Raw genomic sequence first — 18,755 nt, 5'->3', positions numbered from 1 at the left:
GTTATTTAATAAGGATGAAGAATTATAGAAAAATGTCGTTAATAGATGGCAAGTATGTATGTCTTTTTCTCACAGTAAAGCTACAGCAAGCTATCTGCCGAGTCCACCGCGGGGAATCGAATCCCTGATGTTAGAGTTGTAAATCCGTAGACTTACCGCTGTACCAGCGGGGAACATGATGGCGTGAAAGACGAAGTTAAATTGTATGTAAGTTTTATCATGTGACTTCTGAGAGTATATATATATATATATATATTTCGCAAAATATCGTACACCTTGTGATGACGCAGTAGACATTTTTTTCTTTGTTAACCCACCCTCATAAAAGAGGTATAAACAAAAATACATCAATTATTCAAGATATCTTATGAAAATAACTGTACTTATCTGGATAATAAAGAAATATTAGTTAATGGTAATTACTCAAGATACACGTGGCTCGGTATGGCCAAGCGTGTTAAAGCGTTCGACTTGTAATCCAAGGGTCGCGGGTTCGAATCCCGGTCGCACCAAACATGCTCGCCTCCCAGCCTTGGGGCGTTATAATGTGACAGTCAATCCCACTATTCGTTGGTACAAGAGTAGCCCAAGAGTTGGCGGTGGGTAGTGATGACTAGCTGCCTTCCCTTTAGTCTTACACTGCTAAATTAAGGACGGCTAGCGCAGATAGCCCTCGATTAGCTTTACGCGAAAATCAAAACAAACAAACAATCTGTGCTCTGCCTACCACGGGTATCGAAACCTGGTTTTTAGTGTTAAGTCCGCAGACATATCATTGTGCCACTGGGGGGCTAGCTGAAAGAGTGAGCATGTTTTGTGCGACGGGAATTCGAATTAGCGACCCTCGGATTATGAGTCGAATGCCTTAATTACCTAGCTATGCTGAGGCCACTTACTATTGGTAGTGACCGCATGATGAAAAATAAGATATCCTAAATTACAATACCGATAATCGACAAAAATAACCAAAACCTTTCCAAATAGAAGGCCAGTCAGTAGTGGGTACGACACTTCTCCAGAAACTGATGCGGGACATGGGGGTGAGCATTATCCTTTAAAACAATAAATATCTTTCGCAAGGAAAGACCTGAAACAAATAAAAATAAAAATATTATTATTGAAAAAAAAAAAACACGTGTGAGGAAGCATCCATCTTTAAACACTCGAGAAGTACGTAAAGATGATCAATCCTGGTGAAGAGACGAATAAAGAAAATGGAAACGTTTATCCGCTATTAGCGGGCAACACCAATTCTCGGAGAAAATGAGTGATGACTTATAATATAAATCACGAAGTCGCGTGAGAAACCTGGAGCTAAAAATTCAGGAAAAACATGTTCGCCGACGATTTTCCATTAAATTAGGGTTACTGGAAAATATACCAGAACATCGCCAGTTGGCCACCAAGTGAATCCATCTGAAAATATTTATCCATCCTCTAAAGATCTCAGCAACATATGGAGATAAAACTCGCATGAAAGGAGGAACCATTTGAAAATTAAAACTCAGCACCTAGTTCCAAATCACCATAGGGACCAAAATAATAATCTAGTAAGGAACTTAAAACCTCATGATATTGTCCTGATAAGTAATTCTGAAGCAGTTTCAAAATTCTTCCCCTTTTTGCAAACAGATTTAATCAACACCTCTTAGCTAACTTTGCGCACTCCTCCATCCAACAGAAAGGTGAAAAGCTCTTCTCGTAATATGGCAAAAGTAGACTCTTCCAGATGTAGAACTTGATGAGGACACCACAGTAATTAGGCAACTAAAGCATCAATAATCAACACTCGACCTTTCAGGGATAAATATCCGTGTTGTCAAGATGTTAAAATAAGAGTAACTCGTCGAAAGTTATGATGCCAATTCATACGATACATCTCAACACTATTAGAGTGAAACTGTATACCAAGAACCATTAAAACTTGGGAAGTGACAGTAATCCCTTCAAACACTTCCATTCCCTGAGAAACCCAACTTCCTAATCACAAACCTCTCCGCTTATCATAATAATTAACTAGATTACCTAATGCACGCCCATAAAGTTTGCAAATTCGTGCAATAGGAGTTATAAAAGAGGCGTCACTAAGCATCATATTAGAAACATAAACATGGTGAAACATAACACCAGCTCGAGAAAATAATGTGACATCCAAGATATCATTATGACGAACAATCATATAATGTAAAGATTCTACACAAATAATGTATAATATCGCCGATAGATGACACCTCTGGCGAAGCCTTCGGCAATGATGGTTATATCAGTTAGACAACCGATATATTTAATAATATTACAAATATGAGCATAAAGAAAACTTTCATTCTCTGAAAGAAACTGACACCAAAACCACAACGTTGAAGCAGAGGAAACAAATAACCATATTAAGCCTTCATTCGACCAGTATTGAGAAAAATCCCACCTCTTTGTGTTCAATCTAAGAAGTTCATTAACAATCCGTGATGCACAAACGTCATGTTCAACAACTACAACTATATGCAAACAAATGGCCTAAGCATGGGCAACCCAGTATCACCAGTTCTAGCCAATATTTTTATGACACAAGTTGATACACAAGCAATTAACACAGCATTACATCCACCACTATACTGGTACAGATATGTAGACGACGCGATTGCAGGATTCATATCTACAGAACACACACTTAATTTTTTCAATCACATTAACTCTATACATCCCAACATTAACTTCACATGTGAACAAGAAGAAAGCAATCAAATATCATTTCTTAACCTTAAAATTACAAGAACCGATACACTATTTAAAACAGGAATCCACCGAAAAATCACCCATAGTGGACTATACATTCCTTAGGACTCAGCACATGAAACAAAACAAAAACTTAACATACTAAGAAACCAAATAAACACAGCTGTAAAACTATGCTCACCAGATAAAATTAACAAAGAATTAGACAAAATAAAACAATACTTCATCAACATCAATAAGTTTCCTCCACAAACCGTAGAAAACATTATACGCACACACCGAGACAGAAAGCAAAATCAATTAACAAAAATAAATATATCCCACGAATTAAAAAATCACGAAATCATATACAGCTGCATACCATATATTTCAGACATTAGCAGAAAAATAACCAAAATTTGGCAAAAACTGGCAACAAAATGTGACATTCCAGTTAATACCAAATTTATTAAACACCAGGCACAAAACTGAGGTCAATACTATATAAAAATTACACTGACAAACACCACACCAACACTATTTATAAAATACAATGTGAAAACTGCCACGACTTCTATTATTGAAGAAACAAGTAGAAAATCGAAACCAGATTCAAAGAACACAAAAAGTCACCTTCATACGTTTCGAACACTGCAAATCAAATAAACACAACATTACCATAGAAAACATCCAAATACTAAACAAACAAACAAACATAAACAAAAGCAAAATTAAAGAAGCATTATTTATACAACAACTCAAGCCCAAAATAAACCAATACAGTATGTTGCTAGCTTTAAGCACGAGTAAGACACGTGACCATGGATGGGAACGTCTAGCGCCTTGTAACTGTCTGGCATTGGCGTGTTAAAAATATTATTCCAATATTTTAAATCACTTGCAAAATTGCACTAAAATTTGTTTGTTGTTAAGTACAAAGCTACACAATGGTTTACTTAAGTTTTTTAAGTATTTAAAATAGCAATTACGCAGTTTATTTGAGGACAATATGACCTGTAAACGGTTACTCTGCTGCTTGGTGTCTCGTACTTGCTGAGGTCAGAACTGGTATGTATTTTGATAATCTGGTTTATATTTCCAAACTTTAAAAAACAAACTTAATTTTAAAAAACGAGAAGTGGAACATTTATGGGGAAATTACATTAGTAAAATAAGATCTGATAAACTGTAACTTTAAAGGAGTAAATAAAACAGTTCAAAATATTGTCTCACTACTTTATACTTTCAAAGATTAGTAAAACTTGACTACATGACTGGTTTGTTTGTTTTTTTTTGTTTTTTAATTTCGCACAAAGCTACTCGAGGGCTATCTGTGCTAGACGTCCCTAATTTAGCAGTGTAAGACTAAAGGGAAGGCAGCTAGTTATCACCACCTACCGCTAACTCTTGGGCTACTCTTTTACCAACGAATAGTGGGATTGACCATCACATTATAACGCCCCCACGGCTGGGAGGGCGATCATGTTTGGCGCGAAGGGGTCTACATGATTTAAGCAACAGTTCTGATGATAGGTTCGTATACTACAATGTAGATGTACATATATGTATTTCATATTGAGAAGACAGGTTCGTATATTACAATGTAGATGTACATATATGTATTTCATATTGAGCAGCCTAATAAATGTATATCAAACAATGAAGAAAGGCTTGGCCATAGGAAGAACACCAAACTAAAACTTCATAGAACTAGTCTGAGGTCATGACCCCTTTAACGTTCATGGTGGCTCAGCAATAAGTTAGTAGGCTTATGACGCTAAATAAAAAAAAATAAATAAATTCGATACCCGTACCGTGCACAGCATAAGAAGTCTTATGTAGCTTTGTGCTTAGCCAGAATCAATCAAACCAAACTCAGTTTGCTCAAACATCACTTCAACACTATTGTGCTGAACCCTCCACCTAGTGGTAGATACTAGAACTAGAATTTAGTTTGCGTATATCGCCTCTAAATTCCTTAACAAACATAATTTCTGTTTTAAATACAACCATAAAAATTAATTATCGTGATTTTGAATATGAACTATAATTTTATACATTATAATAAACTGGTCCATTAAAAAAAACTTATTTCTGCTCATATGATTAGATTCTAATTTGCCAGATATTTCAAATTTTCACTTTTCCCAGCATGTAATAAACTTACTCCAGTTGGTATTTACAATATTTTCTAACATCTTAAAACTTTGCCCAAATACATAGGAAAAATAATGTACATTCCACTGAATTTTTCATATTAATTTTAAAGTAATTATAGTTTTAATTGTTTCATTTATTTAACTATAGTTTCAAATTATTCTATAGTAAACGAGAGGACGCTAGCGGACAAATTCAAAATACTTTTTTTATTTATTAAAATAATTTCACTTTGTTCTATCTAAGGAAAAGAAGATAAACACAATATTTAAATGCTGGTAAGATTGATAACTTAGTTAGAAAATAATTATTTTAAAAATGTTTAAATAATAATAGTAACTAAATAATAAATAAAAAAGCCAATATGTAACGTTAAGTAACAAATAAACAAAGAATACATGTAGTGCTACGTAAGAAATAAATAAATTGCACACCGAAATGACTTATTGTATACGATATTTGTTCATCCACAAATAATTCTACAATGTTTTCATCTGGAGTTTTGAGATTTCTAACTCCTGAATTTGAGCACTCCTTAAGAACAGTTTGTTCACATTATAAAGGAAGTTGATATTGGAGATATCACTCATGTGTCAGCACTGTTCCTGTCTCTAATACTACACAAAATTTAGTAAACAAAGATGTGTGTCAGCACTGTTCCTGTCTCTAACTACACAAGATTTAGTAAACAAAGACGTGTGTCAACACTGTTCCTGTCTCTAACTACACAAGATTTAGTAAACAAAGACGTGTGTCAGCACTGTTCCTGTCTCTGATACTATATAAGAATTAGTAAATAAAGATGTGTGTCAGCACTGTTCCTGTCTCTGATACTACACAAGATTTAGTAAACAAAGACATGTGTCAGCACTGTTCCTGTGTCTGATACTATACAAGATTTAGTAAAGATGTGTGTCAGCACTGTTCTTGTCTCTGATACTACACAAGATGGAGTAAATAAAGATGTGTGTCAGCACTGTTCCTGTCTGTGATACTACACAAGAATTAGTAAACAAAAGATGTGTGTCAGCACTGTTCCTGTCTCTGATACCACACAAGATTTAGTAAACAAAGATGTGTGTCAGCACTGTTCCTGTTTCTAATACTACACAAGATTTAGTAAACAAAGATGTGTGTCAGCACTGTTCCTGTCTCTAATACTACACAAGATTTAGTAAACAAAGATGTGTGTCAGCACTGTTCCTGTTTCTAATACTACACAAGATTTAGTAAACAAAGATGTGTGTCAGCACTGTTCCTATCTCTGATACTATATAATAATTAGTAAACAAAGATATGTGTCAGCACTGTTCCTGCCTCTAACACTACACAAGATTTAGTCTGGAGATATTAAAACTTAACTGTGTTCGTTGGAAAGACCAGAATAAAGTGTGATTCGTCACTTTTCCTACAGTTTTTTTTTTTTTTTAATTCACTTGCGTGAAGTCGGAAGTTAAGATTACTGTAACTTTATTACACCATCGCCAACTTTAACTGGTGCCTTTTTGTATGGTGCACGAAAACAATATGCAGTAACAGATGTATGGGAACTTCAGATTTTTTTATCGACAATATCTTAAAAAAAAAGATAAAATCAAATCACTGATGAATACCACAACATAAAATATCCAGTTTCAGTTGTAAACCTTGGGGCTTATAATCGAGTTTCGATATCAGTGGTGAGCAGATTTATATATTATGTAGCTTTGCGCTGAACAACAAATCAAAGTACCTAAAGTTCAGTCACTTCATTCAACATGGGAGAAACAAACGTCCATTCTAGTAGCAAAACAATTAAAAATACTGAAGAGCTATCGTAAGCGCTTCTTCAGATAATTCAGCTTTTGACCAACAGAAGAATAAACGTTGACTTTAACAGACTGAAAAATAATTGAAAATGGCTGTGACCTCAAAGAGAAAAAAATGGAAACTGCAGTACCAGCGTGTCAAAGTTCACATTAACCAAAACATCGACTTCTATTTACATACTTGTTAATTATATTTCATCATCACCACGCCAGATAGCTCAGCAACAAGTCACACGGCTTATAACGCTAAAGTTTGGGTTCTGATACCTGCAGCGGGCAGAAATTTGTGCTTAGTAACAAAAAGTTAACCTTTCTTGGAAAAAAAAAATTGTACTCATTGGGCTTAATAATATTGTACACACAAATTAACAGTTTTCTTTGTTATTCTTTATATTTACTATGTTTTAATAAATAATAACGAAAGCGCTAGCCCTAGTTATAATTTTCAATCTTGTCACTATTTGTTTTTAATGTTTAAATAGCTTATTTGTTGTAAAGCTATAGAGAGCGCACTTTTGTTACTGCTACGTAACTTCTAGTTTAAACTGCTATTCTAATTGATTTTACTTACTGAAGATTCTAGAACTACGAAGACTCAAATATTTGAACCTAAAGTTTATGCTATAAAAGAAAACCACAACAACATTAATTAAATTTCAGAATAATTCTAATAAATCTAAGCTAACACAAAAGACATTCTTAGATTCGCTTTCGGACCAAAGAAGTTAGAGAATAAATGGGTTGACAAATCTTAACTTGGTAAAAACAATAAACAGGTTTTCAATTCCACTTTGAATAAAATAATTTCACGCGCTATAAGGTGAACACATTAGAAGGACGTGCCATTCATCTAAATGTTTTTCATTAACATAGCACACGAGTAAAAACAGAACTGCACGTTCGTTATTAGACAGATTGCTACCGTAAGTCATGATGTTGCTAATTGCATGACAAAAATACTACAAAGAATCTCCACACGGAGCCAACTTTTCATTTTACAGCTGTCACGCGGTCCTACTCGAAAGCGGTAGGCTTAGCAAAAAACGTTCAGTTTCTTTTGTGAAGTGATGTTTGATAAGGCGATTAATGGGAGTAACGGAAGTGTGTCATTTTGGTCTTTTGACAGATGGCTTTCTGCTATGTCTCTTCGTTTCAATGCTACTATGACAAATCAGCGCCTCCTACCTGAGTGACGGTTCTATTTCAAGAACACAGCAGCAAACGAGGACACGACTGGTGGAAGCCTGTAAGGGTATGCAGACAGTTTTGTTGTTTTTTTTCGATCGTTTCTGGAAAAAGCTGTGTTAACAAGTTCCTTAAAATGTGCTGTAACATGTAACTTTGTTGTGGAAAAGAAACAACGAGTCCGTCTACATATAAGTACATACAAATGAGACGTTAAGCTTTCCAGTTTTCGTTGTTGTCTACAAGAAACGAGTTCGTTTATATTAAAATTCGTACGTATTCAAGCTTTGAGATTTACAGTTTGAAAAACGTGGGATAAAACGGAATAAAAAATTACTCGGGGATGCCTGAAAACTGTCAGCCCAGCTTGATGAGAGATATTCATGTAACAGCGATAAAAATATTTTGAAACAGAGCACTTCTTGACCTCCACAAGTCCAATAGTACTGTATGATGTATGACCATGTAACTGTTTCGCAGGGTGTGGAAGGATCTTTACCAAAATTAGCATGGAGTTTAATTGGGTCCATGTGGAGGTAAATAAAATTTTGCGGTTTTTATGGGCGTTTTTTTACCACTACTTCACCTCTTATAGATGGATCTTCACCAAATTTGGAATGACGATTCATTGAGCACGTGACGAGATACATTCAACTTTACAGTTTTGCGGGTATTTTATTTTACTACTACTTCGACCTCTCTCGTTGGTTTTGTTTTGTTTTGTTTTGAATTTCGCGCAAAACTGTTCGAGGGCTATCTGCGTTAGCCGCCCCTAATTTAGCAGTAAAAGACTAGAGGTAAGGCAGCTAGTCATCATCACCCACCGTCAACGCTTGGGCTACCCTTTTACCAACGAATAGTGAGATTGACCGATACATTATGCCGCCCCCACGGCTGAAAGATCGAGCATGTTTTGTGCGACGGGGATTCGAACCCGCGACTCTTATATTGCGAATCTAGTACTCTAACTACCTGGCCATGCCGGACCGCTGATAAAGTTATTAGTTAGATCTTCACTCTGTAATCAGATGAGCAGTTGGTCAATATCCTCTTGCTCCGACACTTCACAAAGACCAGAAACCAAAATAATCAACGTCACATGTATAAAAACAGCAGTGAGTTCTAACTCCCATGGACAATACAATTCATAATAAACCAGTTATTAGAGTAAAGACATCAAGCTACAGCCAACTGTCTTGTATCATAAAAACAAAAATATCAAGCTATAGAAATTAACTAATAGGTTGAAAAATAGCTAAATATGACTGTTTGTCATATTTTTGTTTAAGGAAAGAAGATATTTCGTCGAATCGCACGACTTACTTTGTAAATATAACAAAAACTTAACGATTATTATACCTGCTACTTTTTTTCGATATTTTTATCAATTGTGTTGTTTTAACTATATTTCTTAATATCAAATATTTACCAGCTGTGTTGTATTATACAGAGTATTAAAATATAGCCAGCTATGTTGTATCATACAAAGTAAAACTATAAACCTATAGCCAGCTGTGATGTAACATACAAAGTAAAAGTATTAACCTATAACCAGCTGTGTTGTATCATACAAAGTATTAACCTATAACCAGCTGTGTTGTATCATACAAAGTATTAAGGTATAGCCAGCTGTGTTGTATCATACAAAGTATTAAGGTATAGCCAGCTGTGATGTATCATACAAAGTAAAACTATAAACCTATAACCAGCTGTGATGTATTATAGAAAGTAAAAGTATTAACTTTTCGCCAGCTGTGTTGTATCATAAAAAGTATTAACCTATAACCAGCTGTGTTGTATCACACAAAATAAAAGTATTAACCTATAACCAGCTGTGTTGTATCACACAAAATAAAAGTATTAACCTATTGCCAGCTGTGTTGTATCACACAAAGTAAAAGTATTAACCTATAGGCAGCCGTGTTGTATCATACAAAGTAAGAGTATGAACCTATAGCCAGCTGTGCTGTATTTTACAAAGTAAAAGTATTAACCTGGAGCCAGCATTATGAAACTGTAATTAGCTGTCTATCACTAAAAGCGATTGATTGATTCATAGAAGTTCAACAAGTGTGGTGGTTTGAGCTGCAGTTGCTAACAAATAAATAAATACATAATAAATAGTAACCTTTCAAATTTTTCGTTTTCAGACTCCGTTACCGGACCTTCATTGTAGGGGGGGGATTCGAGGGGGTTCAAAGAAGCCCCATGCTTTTGCTGTTTGCTATATCGTCCACATTCTTCTATTAAAGCAATAATGGAAATATATCAAAATGTCATCCAGCATGGAACAGCTTCATTACGTCTTCCACTGCACACTGGGTTGAGAATAGGTGAAGAATGGGAAAGGTTATCTTTACGTCATCCATTCTTACTTCACGTGTAAGGTTATTGTGTGTGGAGGTGATAATTTTGAAGTGTTTACCGACATCTAGATAGCTGAAGATAAGAAAATTTTTATGGTTTATCTAAAAATCCTGGAATCCTTTAAATTAAAATCTTGTTAAAATGTTTAACAATGTTCAATTTACTATTTGAAAGAAACATCTATAAATTTACAATGTCCAAACCAAAATATTGTTTCTGGTGTTTCCCTAATATAACAATACTGTAAGGAACTTTGGTTTGTTTGTTTGTTTTAGAATTTCGCACAAAGCTACTCGAGGGCTATCTGTGCTAGCCGTTTCTAATTTAGTAGTGTAAGACTAGAAGGAAGGCAGCTAGTCATCACCACCCACCGCCAACTCTTGGGCTACTCTTTTACCAACGAATAGTGGGATTGACCGTCACATTATAACGCCCCCACGGCTGAAAGGGTGAGCATGTTTGGCGCGATGGGGATGCGAACCCGCGACCCTCAGATTACGAGTCGGACGCCTTAACACGCTTGGCCATGCCGGGCCCGCCTGTAGGGAACTGACTTCACTAAGAGCGAACGTACGTGATTATTTACACTGAATCTTCAAGCACAGCAGTAATGTCAACAAATCTAATATTAATGCTAACATGATAAGGGTTAGTCAACGAGAAGCCTAACGTACTAATACAGAATATAGTTCCGTGGAGGATTACTGCAAGTAAACAGTAACCATTCCTTTTATTAACCAAATTATCAGTAATCGTTTCTCCAGATTTGATGCACATTCAAAGCTTGCAGCATCAGTTTAGAAACGTGGGTCATCAAAACTCACAAAAGACGTTTCTGTCCCTGATATTTAACAGGCTTCATATTTTTACAGGAAAGTTATGCCAAATACTGATGTTTTTGATGAAAAATTTCATAGATGAAGACAAGATAGCTTTCTAGATCTTTTCGTGACAGGGCCCCAGATACTAGTTGATGCTAAAAGCGAGCCTCAGTGTACCATATATCTTAATCTTAATGAATGTTTAGCATCTGTTCTCCAAGGGTTGAGCAATTACCTGAGGTGCAAACAAATAGAAGAAAGGCTGAGAGTTCTAGCTTTAATATATAACCATTATGGCACTGCTGGCAACGTTAACCTGTTAACTGCCAAGTATTTCAGCTGCTACAATACAACTCTGATGCTTCTTCATTTTGTAACTTTTTTCGTGACGCCATTTTGGATCGAAAGTGAAATAATTTGTAAGTAGGTCAAATGCATGTATGGTGCTGACGTCTAGCGTTGAAGTTAGGTATTATTGAGAAACGAATTAACTCGTCCGTGGCACTGTGTTAATGATCGGCTTGGACGAGTTATCTCGTCTGCGACACTGAACAGGTTAAACTTGTAGGTAAGTTATTTATGGAAAATCACCCCAGAATAATGGAACACACTAACATGTTACCTCAGTATTGCAGAGACGTGCGTATACAATAGCTAATTTACTATTGTTGTACAGAGTTGTTTAAATTAATAATTACTCTGTATATGGGTAGTATACAACTTTATTATAATAAAACACACATATTTATGCTAATTTGAATCTAATTCCCCATGCAGTTTTACAACAGAACAATTATTTGTTGATTTTCCTTTGGATTTTGGGGATTTTTACTTCAACAAACATGCAATACTGTAAGCTGTATTTCATATAAAGTTTCTTCCAAATTTAATCTCACGACACTTACTTTTTACAAAATTTCAGACGCCATAGCATTAGTATGCTTTACATGCTGATTGAGCATCGTACAACAAGTGTTGGCTTTTGATATCGCAAATCAGAACTACTATTTCTATCATTCTGTGTGCAGGCCTGATTGCATGTTTCTCTAAACATTCCTCAAATTAGAAAATTAGCAAAGCAAAACGATCTGGTGTTTCACCAAACATTAGTAGCCATAATGTGAGCTAACTGCTTCCAGAACGACATATTTCATTACAATGGAAGATTCGCTAAATACATCAGTGAATGGTTTCACCATAGCCCACCCTGTCTCTCAATGTACATTGTTCTGTACAGATACAGCTCTGTTCTCTTTCATAGCATTCTTTTGCGTACCGTCCAACAAATTATTTCAAAATTCCGAAACGTCCATAACAGTGGTACAACAGCAAGACTAGGACTCATCCATGAACAATGGTGAATTATAATCGTTACAATTCTTTCTGGTGCACTCACGTGCCTTACTCCATAAACATGGCTCGTGCGTTGTTTAAATCACAAAGCTGTTGTATTTATACTCAAGATACACGAGTTCTATTTCAGCAGTGCCTACCTCTTACCCCAGTGGCTCAGTGGTATGTCTGCAGACGTAAAACGCTGAAAACCGGGTTTCGATACCCGTGGTGGGCAGAGCACAGATAACTCATTGTGCAGCTTTGTGCTTAATTCAAAATGACAACAAACAATCTTACACTGTGCGTCTTACTGTATCCGTATCACGGTCTACCTCTTACATACTTAACTACAGAGCTCATCGCAGGTATCGAAACCTGAATTGAACGTTATGATCACAAGATTATTCATGATGTGGATTTTACGAAATAAAAACACGTTTATTACACACAATTATCGTTATTTGCCTTTACATCGAAGTGGTCAACAGTGTGACATTGTGAACAGTAAGTAATTCCAATTATCGAACTGGACTATTTGTTATGATATTTGTGATTTATTTATTTATTTATTAAAAGCTGAAGTAATAACACTTATTATTTTGCTATGTTCATTTACAAACACGACGTCTCTCGCCAACACTCAAAAACCACAGTTCATTAAACTTCACTCTTAGCGAAACCAAGTCTATGTCTGAATGGTTCTGCCTGCTTCCAGTCTATGTCTGAATGGCCCATGTTCACTTCCAAGTTTGTATCTATATAATCCGTGTTCTTTTCAACAAGGCTGAATCACATAATTGACTAAAATATTTGAAATAATTTATTTTTACCCAAAATGCTATCTTCGTAGATCCCCAAGACTTTTATAAGTACCACAACATTCTTCGTAGATCCCCAAGACTTTTATAAGTACCACACCATTCTTCCCCAAGACTTTTATAAGTACCACACCATTCTTCGTAGATCCCCAAGACTTTTATAAGTACCACACCATTCTTCGTAGATCCCCAAGACTTTTATAAGTACCACACCATTCTTCGTAGATCCCCAAGACTTTTATTAGTACCACACCATTCTGCGTAGATCCCCAAGACTTTTATTAGTACCACACCATTCTTCGTAGATCCCCAAGACTTTTATAAGTACCACACCATTCTTCGTAGATCCCCAAGACTTTTATAAGTACCACACCATTCTTCGTAGATCCCCAAGATTTTATAAGTACCACACCATTCTTCGTAGATCACCAAGACTTTTATAAGTAACACACCATTCTTCGTAGATCCCCAAGACTTTTATAAGTACCACACCATTCTTCGTAGATCCCCAAGACTTTTATAAGTACCACACCATTCTTCGTAGATCCCCAAGACTTTTATAAGTACCACACCATTCTTCGTAGATCCCCAAGACTTTTATAAGTACCACACCATTCTTCGTAGATCCCCAAGACTTTTATAAGTGCCACACCATTCTTCGTAGATCCCCAAGACTTTTATAAGTACCACACCATTCTGCGTAGATCCCAGACTTCTATTTGTACCATACCAATACGAGTATGTTCCCAGACTTCTATTTTTACCCCATTACAGTTTGATAGATTGATCAGAATTATAGTTCTTTATACTGAATTCTTAATACTGAGACAAGTGGGAGCACCTCGAATCAGACTGACACTTGTCATAAGTGAGATTCTCCTGTCACATTAAGTGGAATTATCAGAAATATCAGGAAAAAGTAGAATACAACAGGAAGCGTATCATTTTTCCGTGTTTAAAATATATGTGAAAACAACAACACAGTTTACGTACAGTACCGTTTCGATTGCAGTTTTTTCCATAATAAGGTTCACTTTAAATCTGACTGTTCTTCACCTGTATCTTCTAGTTACAGTTTAGCGCAGCGGTTGGTACCTTTTTGGCCAGTGGATAGCACAAGTGTGGTTAGCTCGCGTTAAGGAATCAACTGTTTCCATCAATTATTTTTTATCGCAAATTTGGTAATCAGCAACTGCACTGCCTCACGTCATCACAAATGTCGCACGCTTTATCATTGCCACAGACTCCGCCCATTTTTTAACGTCAGTCTGGTTTAGATGCTTGTTATCGAGTGTGCGTTGTTTTGCATGCACTTGCAAACATATTTTTATCGTATAACTTTCAAGTGTTTAAATATATTTTATTTTTAATCCCGTAATATGGATAAGTGAATAATTCGAAAGCGAAAGATTCCAGGTGATGGTGAACACTCAGAAAATAAAGACAGTTTAATTGATTCTGGCATTACTGACGAAAAGAAAATAGCGCGTGACTGGTGAAACGTGAATTTAACGAAAGTTGGGAGTTGAAATTTGTAGTGATTGAAGTAAATAATAAGTCAGTGTCTTTTGTGTAACTAAGTTTTTAGGAATAATAAAGTATACAACCTTAAGCAACACTTTAACAATTTTCACAACGAATTTGATGTAAAATTTCCAGTTGATAGCAAAAATCGTATGAATAAAATTAGCCATCTGAAAGCACAACTTCATGAACAAAAGGGAGACCTAAAAGATTTTTATCATCAGTAGAACTAGTTACGTTAGCTAGTTATAAAGTAGCTTGGATTCTAGCTCAAAAAAGAAATCATTTTCTGATACTGAACTAGTAAAAGAAATATTGATTGTGGTTATTGAAGGTTTGTTGGAGAATTATGTTTGTTTTTGAATTTCGCACAAAGCTACTCGAGGGCTATCTGTGCTAGCCGTCCCTAATTTAGCAGTGTAAGACTAGAGGGAAGGCAGCTAGTCATTACCACCCACCGCCAACTCTTGGGCTACTCTCTTACCAACGAATAGTGGAATTGACCGTCACATTATAACGTCCCCACGGCTGGGAGGGCGAGCATGTTTGGCGCGACGCGGATGTGAACTCGCGACCCTCAAATTACGAGTCGCACGCCTTAACACGCTTGGCCATGCCGGGCCAGGAGAATTATAATTCAAAAATAAAAGATGATATTCTTGAAAAGGTGAATAATTTGCAATTAAGTCGAAGAACAATTATCCACAGAATGCTGGAGTTAGCGAAAGACATAGATAATCAATTGCTTGAAAAACTAAAAGACTGTTTGTATTTTTATTTAGCACTAGATGAGTCAACAGATGTTATTGACACTGCACAGCTGATATTTTGGGTTCATGTAACTTCAGATCTTCAAGTGAGGGAAGAAATACTTGGCCTTTGTGGATTACGAGATCGAACATGTGGAAAAAACATCTTTGAAACATTTCTTGAAATATCAAAACATTCAATCTAGATTTTAAAAAAGTGGTTTCTGTCACAACAGATGTCGCTCCCGCCATGATTGGAGATAAATTAGGATTTGTTTATCTTTTGAAGCAGCATTTAATTGAAAATAATCTGAAGTCCACACTGCCATTTTTCCATTGCATTTTGCATCAGGAAAATGTATGTGCTCAGATGTTTAAAAGTGATGAATTGAAAAATCTGATGTACATTGTTGTAAAAAAAAAAATTGTGAATTATATTAGAAGTGGAAGCTCTCTCGTCCATCGACAGTTTGTTGAGTCTTTGAAGTAAAACAGTGACTGTACTTGTGACGATCTTACTGATTTTTCAAATGTAAGATGGCTAAGTAGAGGAAAAGTCTTGGGATGATTTACTTCGTTATTTCTTCAAATAAAAGAGTATCTTGTTGAAAAAGGTAAGATTGAAAATTTCCCTGAAATTGAAACTTTGTCATGGCAGTGTGGTTTGTAATTTTTGTGCGACATGATGGTTCAATTGAATAATTTAAATACGAAGCTTCAGGGAAGAGGTAAAATAATAAGCGAACAATCACAGTTTATTCATGGATTTCAGATAATTACAAAAGAATGATTTGACACATTTTGCAAAGTTGAATACTTTTCTAGAAAATAATAAGGGCTATGATTTTATCTGATGCTAAAGATGACCTCTATGTAAATTTGAAATTGATAATTGAATTTTCCCATGATCCATTTCAATTTGACTGAGGAAATTTCAGTAAGGATATTACATCTTTTTTTGTCTTTGGATAAGTGTGGATTTGTGATTGACGAGATGCTTACCCTGCAAAGTGTAGAACACATAAAAGGTAAACAAAAACGTTCTGTCAGAGAGATGTGACTCACTATTCTGATCAGTTAGAGTCTTCCAAATTTAAAGATAGCTATTTCAAATTATTTTATATGTTTGGATCCACATGGGTGTGCAAGTCAACATTTTCTACTCTAGATCTTGGCTTACTGACATAAATTTAGAGGCAGAGCTAAGATGCTCATTGAGCATAGATATTAAGCCAAATTTCACGAAATTTGTTGATGAAAACTCTCGTCAATTTTCACAATGAAGATTAGTTGAAATACAATTATTTTAATTAAACTAACACCGATCCGCTCCCCAAGAGGTGGAAGAGAAGGCGCGGAGGATGTTCAGCACCCTTGTACACACAACATGAAGCTGCTTGATGTGTGGAATAAAGGTCAGGTTATGGTCAAAAATAAGCCTTAAGAACTTTATTTTCCTTTCTTTTCCTATCGTTTTTTTTTCTTTTATTTCCTTTTCTTCCCCCTTTCTTATTCAATTTCTCTCCGAGAGAGTATGGTTTTTTTCCGAAATAGGGGGTCATCTGACCCCTGACCTGTGGGCATGCCTTCAGCATTCAATTAGAGTGAACAATCAACATGTGTAGTTTTTCTTTATATTGCTGACCACTACACATACACCCTGCAACGCAGGTCACTTTTAAATTATGTATTTTATCTTTTAATTGACACGTCTAGTAAAAACAATTGTAAAATAAACGTACTCAGAGTCTTGCAAAAAACTTAGTTTCTGTTCCTACGTATTTAAATATTTTTAAAGTATTAATTTGCGAGATTTTTGTAACGGCAAAACTTGTTTATAACCATGACACGTACTTTCTAATTCAGGAATTCATAACTGATACATTATAAATGTAGTTTGAAGATATCAAGAAATATAGTATGCACCAAAGAAAGTTCAAAAATATATTAACACCTACCTTTCTGCCAGTTATAAAATCTTCTCTGAAACAAAAAAAAAAAAAAAAACAAATTAGTTATCGTGAAATATATTTTATGTTTCAGTTCCATCAGAACGGTAAACAGTAACTTATTGAAAGAAATGAACACATCAGTATTGATTCACGTAAATCTACGTGTTCAAAGTAGTCACATCCACTTTCACTCCTGTTTATTAACGTGTAAAGCAGTAACATCCATTTTGTACATCTGTATTACTAACGTTTAAAAAAGTCATATTCACTTTACATGCCTGTGTTAGTGGTAAAGATAAGCCCTCTATTAAATGAATGTTCAGGTGATAAAGACACCCGTTAAAAGAAACTAACCAGACGATAAAAATAAAATCCCCTTAAAATAAAACTGTCCAAATGATAAAGATAAGGTAAAATATTAAATGTGAACAAAGACTTTGAACAGTATAAAAATATAATAACTAAATATCAGCTAAACAGCAAATAGAAGACGAGATTAGTATATCGTATTTAAATTGATATATTATTGAATATAGAATGATACCTAAACTAGTCATGTATAGTACAGTACGATACACAAATTAGTTACGTGAAAGAGAGTGTGATAAATTAGTCATATGGAGCACAGTACAATATATAAAAAAGTCATGTGGACTACAGTATGACACAACTAGTCATGCTGAGTGATGATAAACAAACTAAATATGTATAGCACAATATGATATACAATGTAGTCATGTCGAATACAATACGTGACTAAAGTAGAGTATACTAAACAAACTAGTCGTATGTTATACAGTCTGACATGACTAGTCATGTTGAATAGAGTATGACAAATTCGTCACGTGGAATATGGTGTGACACACAACTAGTCAAGTGAAGTATAATATGATACAGAAACTAGCCGCGTGTAATACAGTATGTCACAACCAGTCACGTTGAGCAGAGCATACTAAACAAACCAGTCATGCAGAGTACAAAATTGTACACAGTTTAGTAATATGAACTATAGTACGATACGCAAATTAGTCATGTAAAGTAGAAGTAGAGTATGATACACCAACTAGTCTTGTCGAGTACAGTATGATACAGAAAATAGTCTTGTGGAATGCAGTATGATACAGAAACTAATCATATGTAGGACAGTATGTCACAACTAGTCATGTTGTGTAAAGTGTGTTAATGTAGTCATTTCGAGTAAAGTATAACATAACTAGTCATGTGAAGTGTAGTACGATACGCAAACTAATCATGTGGGAGTGCAGTTTGATAAAATAGTCATATTGTGTAGAGTATGATAAACAAACTCGTTATGTAGATTACAGTATGA

At 35.2% G+C, this 18,755-nt stretch overlaps 1 protein-coding gene and 1 long non-coding RNA gene across 2 annotated transcripts in view; one reads left to right on the top strand and one right to left on the bottom strand.

The window, feature by feature from the left end:
* The window catches only part of LOC143245208 (polypyrimidine tract-binding protein 1-like), a 118,415-nt gene that overhangs the window by 97,876 nt on the left and 1,784 nt on the right, over nt 1-18,755 (bottom strand). The window contains exon 2 of the mRNA XM_076491274.1: nt 17,432-17,456. Coding sequence (XP_076347389.1) covers nt 17,432-17,456 — 25 coding nt within the window. The remainder of the gene's footprint in view (nt 1-17,431; nt 17,457-18,755) is intronic.
* Nucleotides 3,569-10,402, top strand: LOC143236638 (uncharacterized). Its single transcript, XR_013019638.1, has 3 exons — nt 3,569-3,777; nt 7,801-7,926; nt 10,010-10,402. It is a non-coding gene; the product is annotated as an uncharacterized LOC143236638 (long non-coding RNA).

The sequence above is a fragment of the Tachypleus tridentatus genome, chromosome 2, assembly GCF_004210375.1.
Source record: "Tachypleus tridentatus isolate NWPU-2018 chromosome 2, ASM421037v1, whole genome shotgun sequence".
NCBI classification, from domain to species: Eukaryota; Metazoa; Arthropoda; class Merostomata; order Xiphosura; family Limulidae; genus Tachypleus; species Tachypleus tridentatus.
The sequence above is the reverse complement of the archived record's forward strand: the minus strand, read 5'-3'. Positions and strand labels throughout refer to the sequence as shown.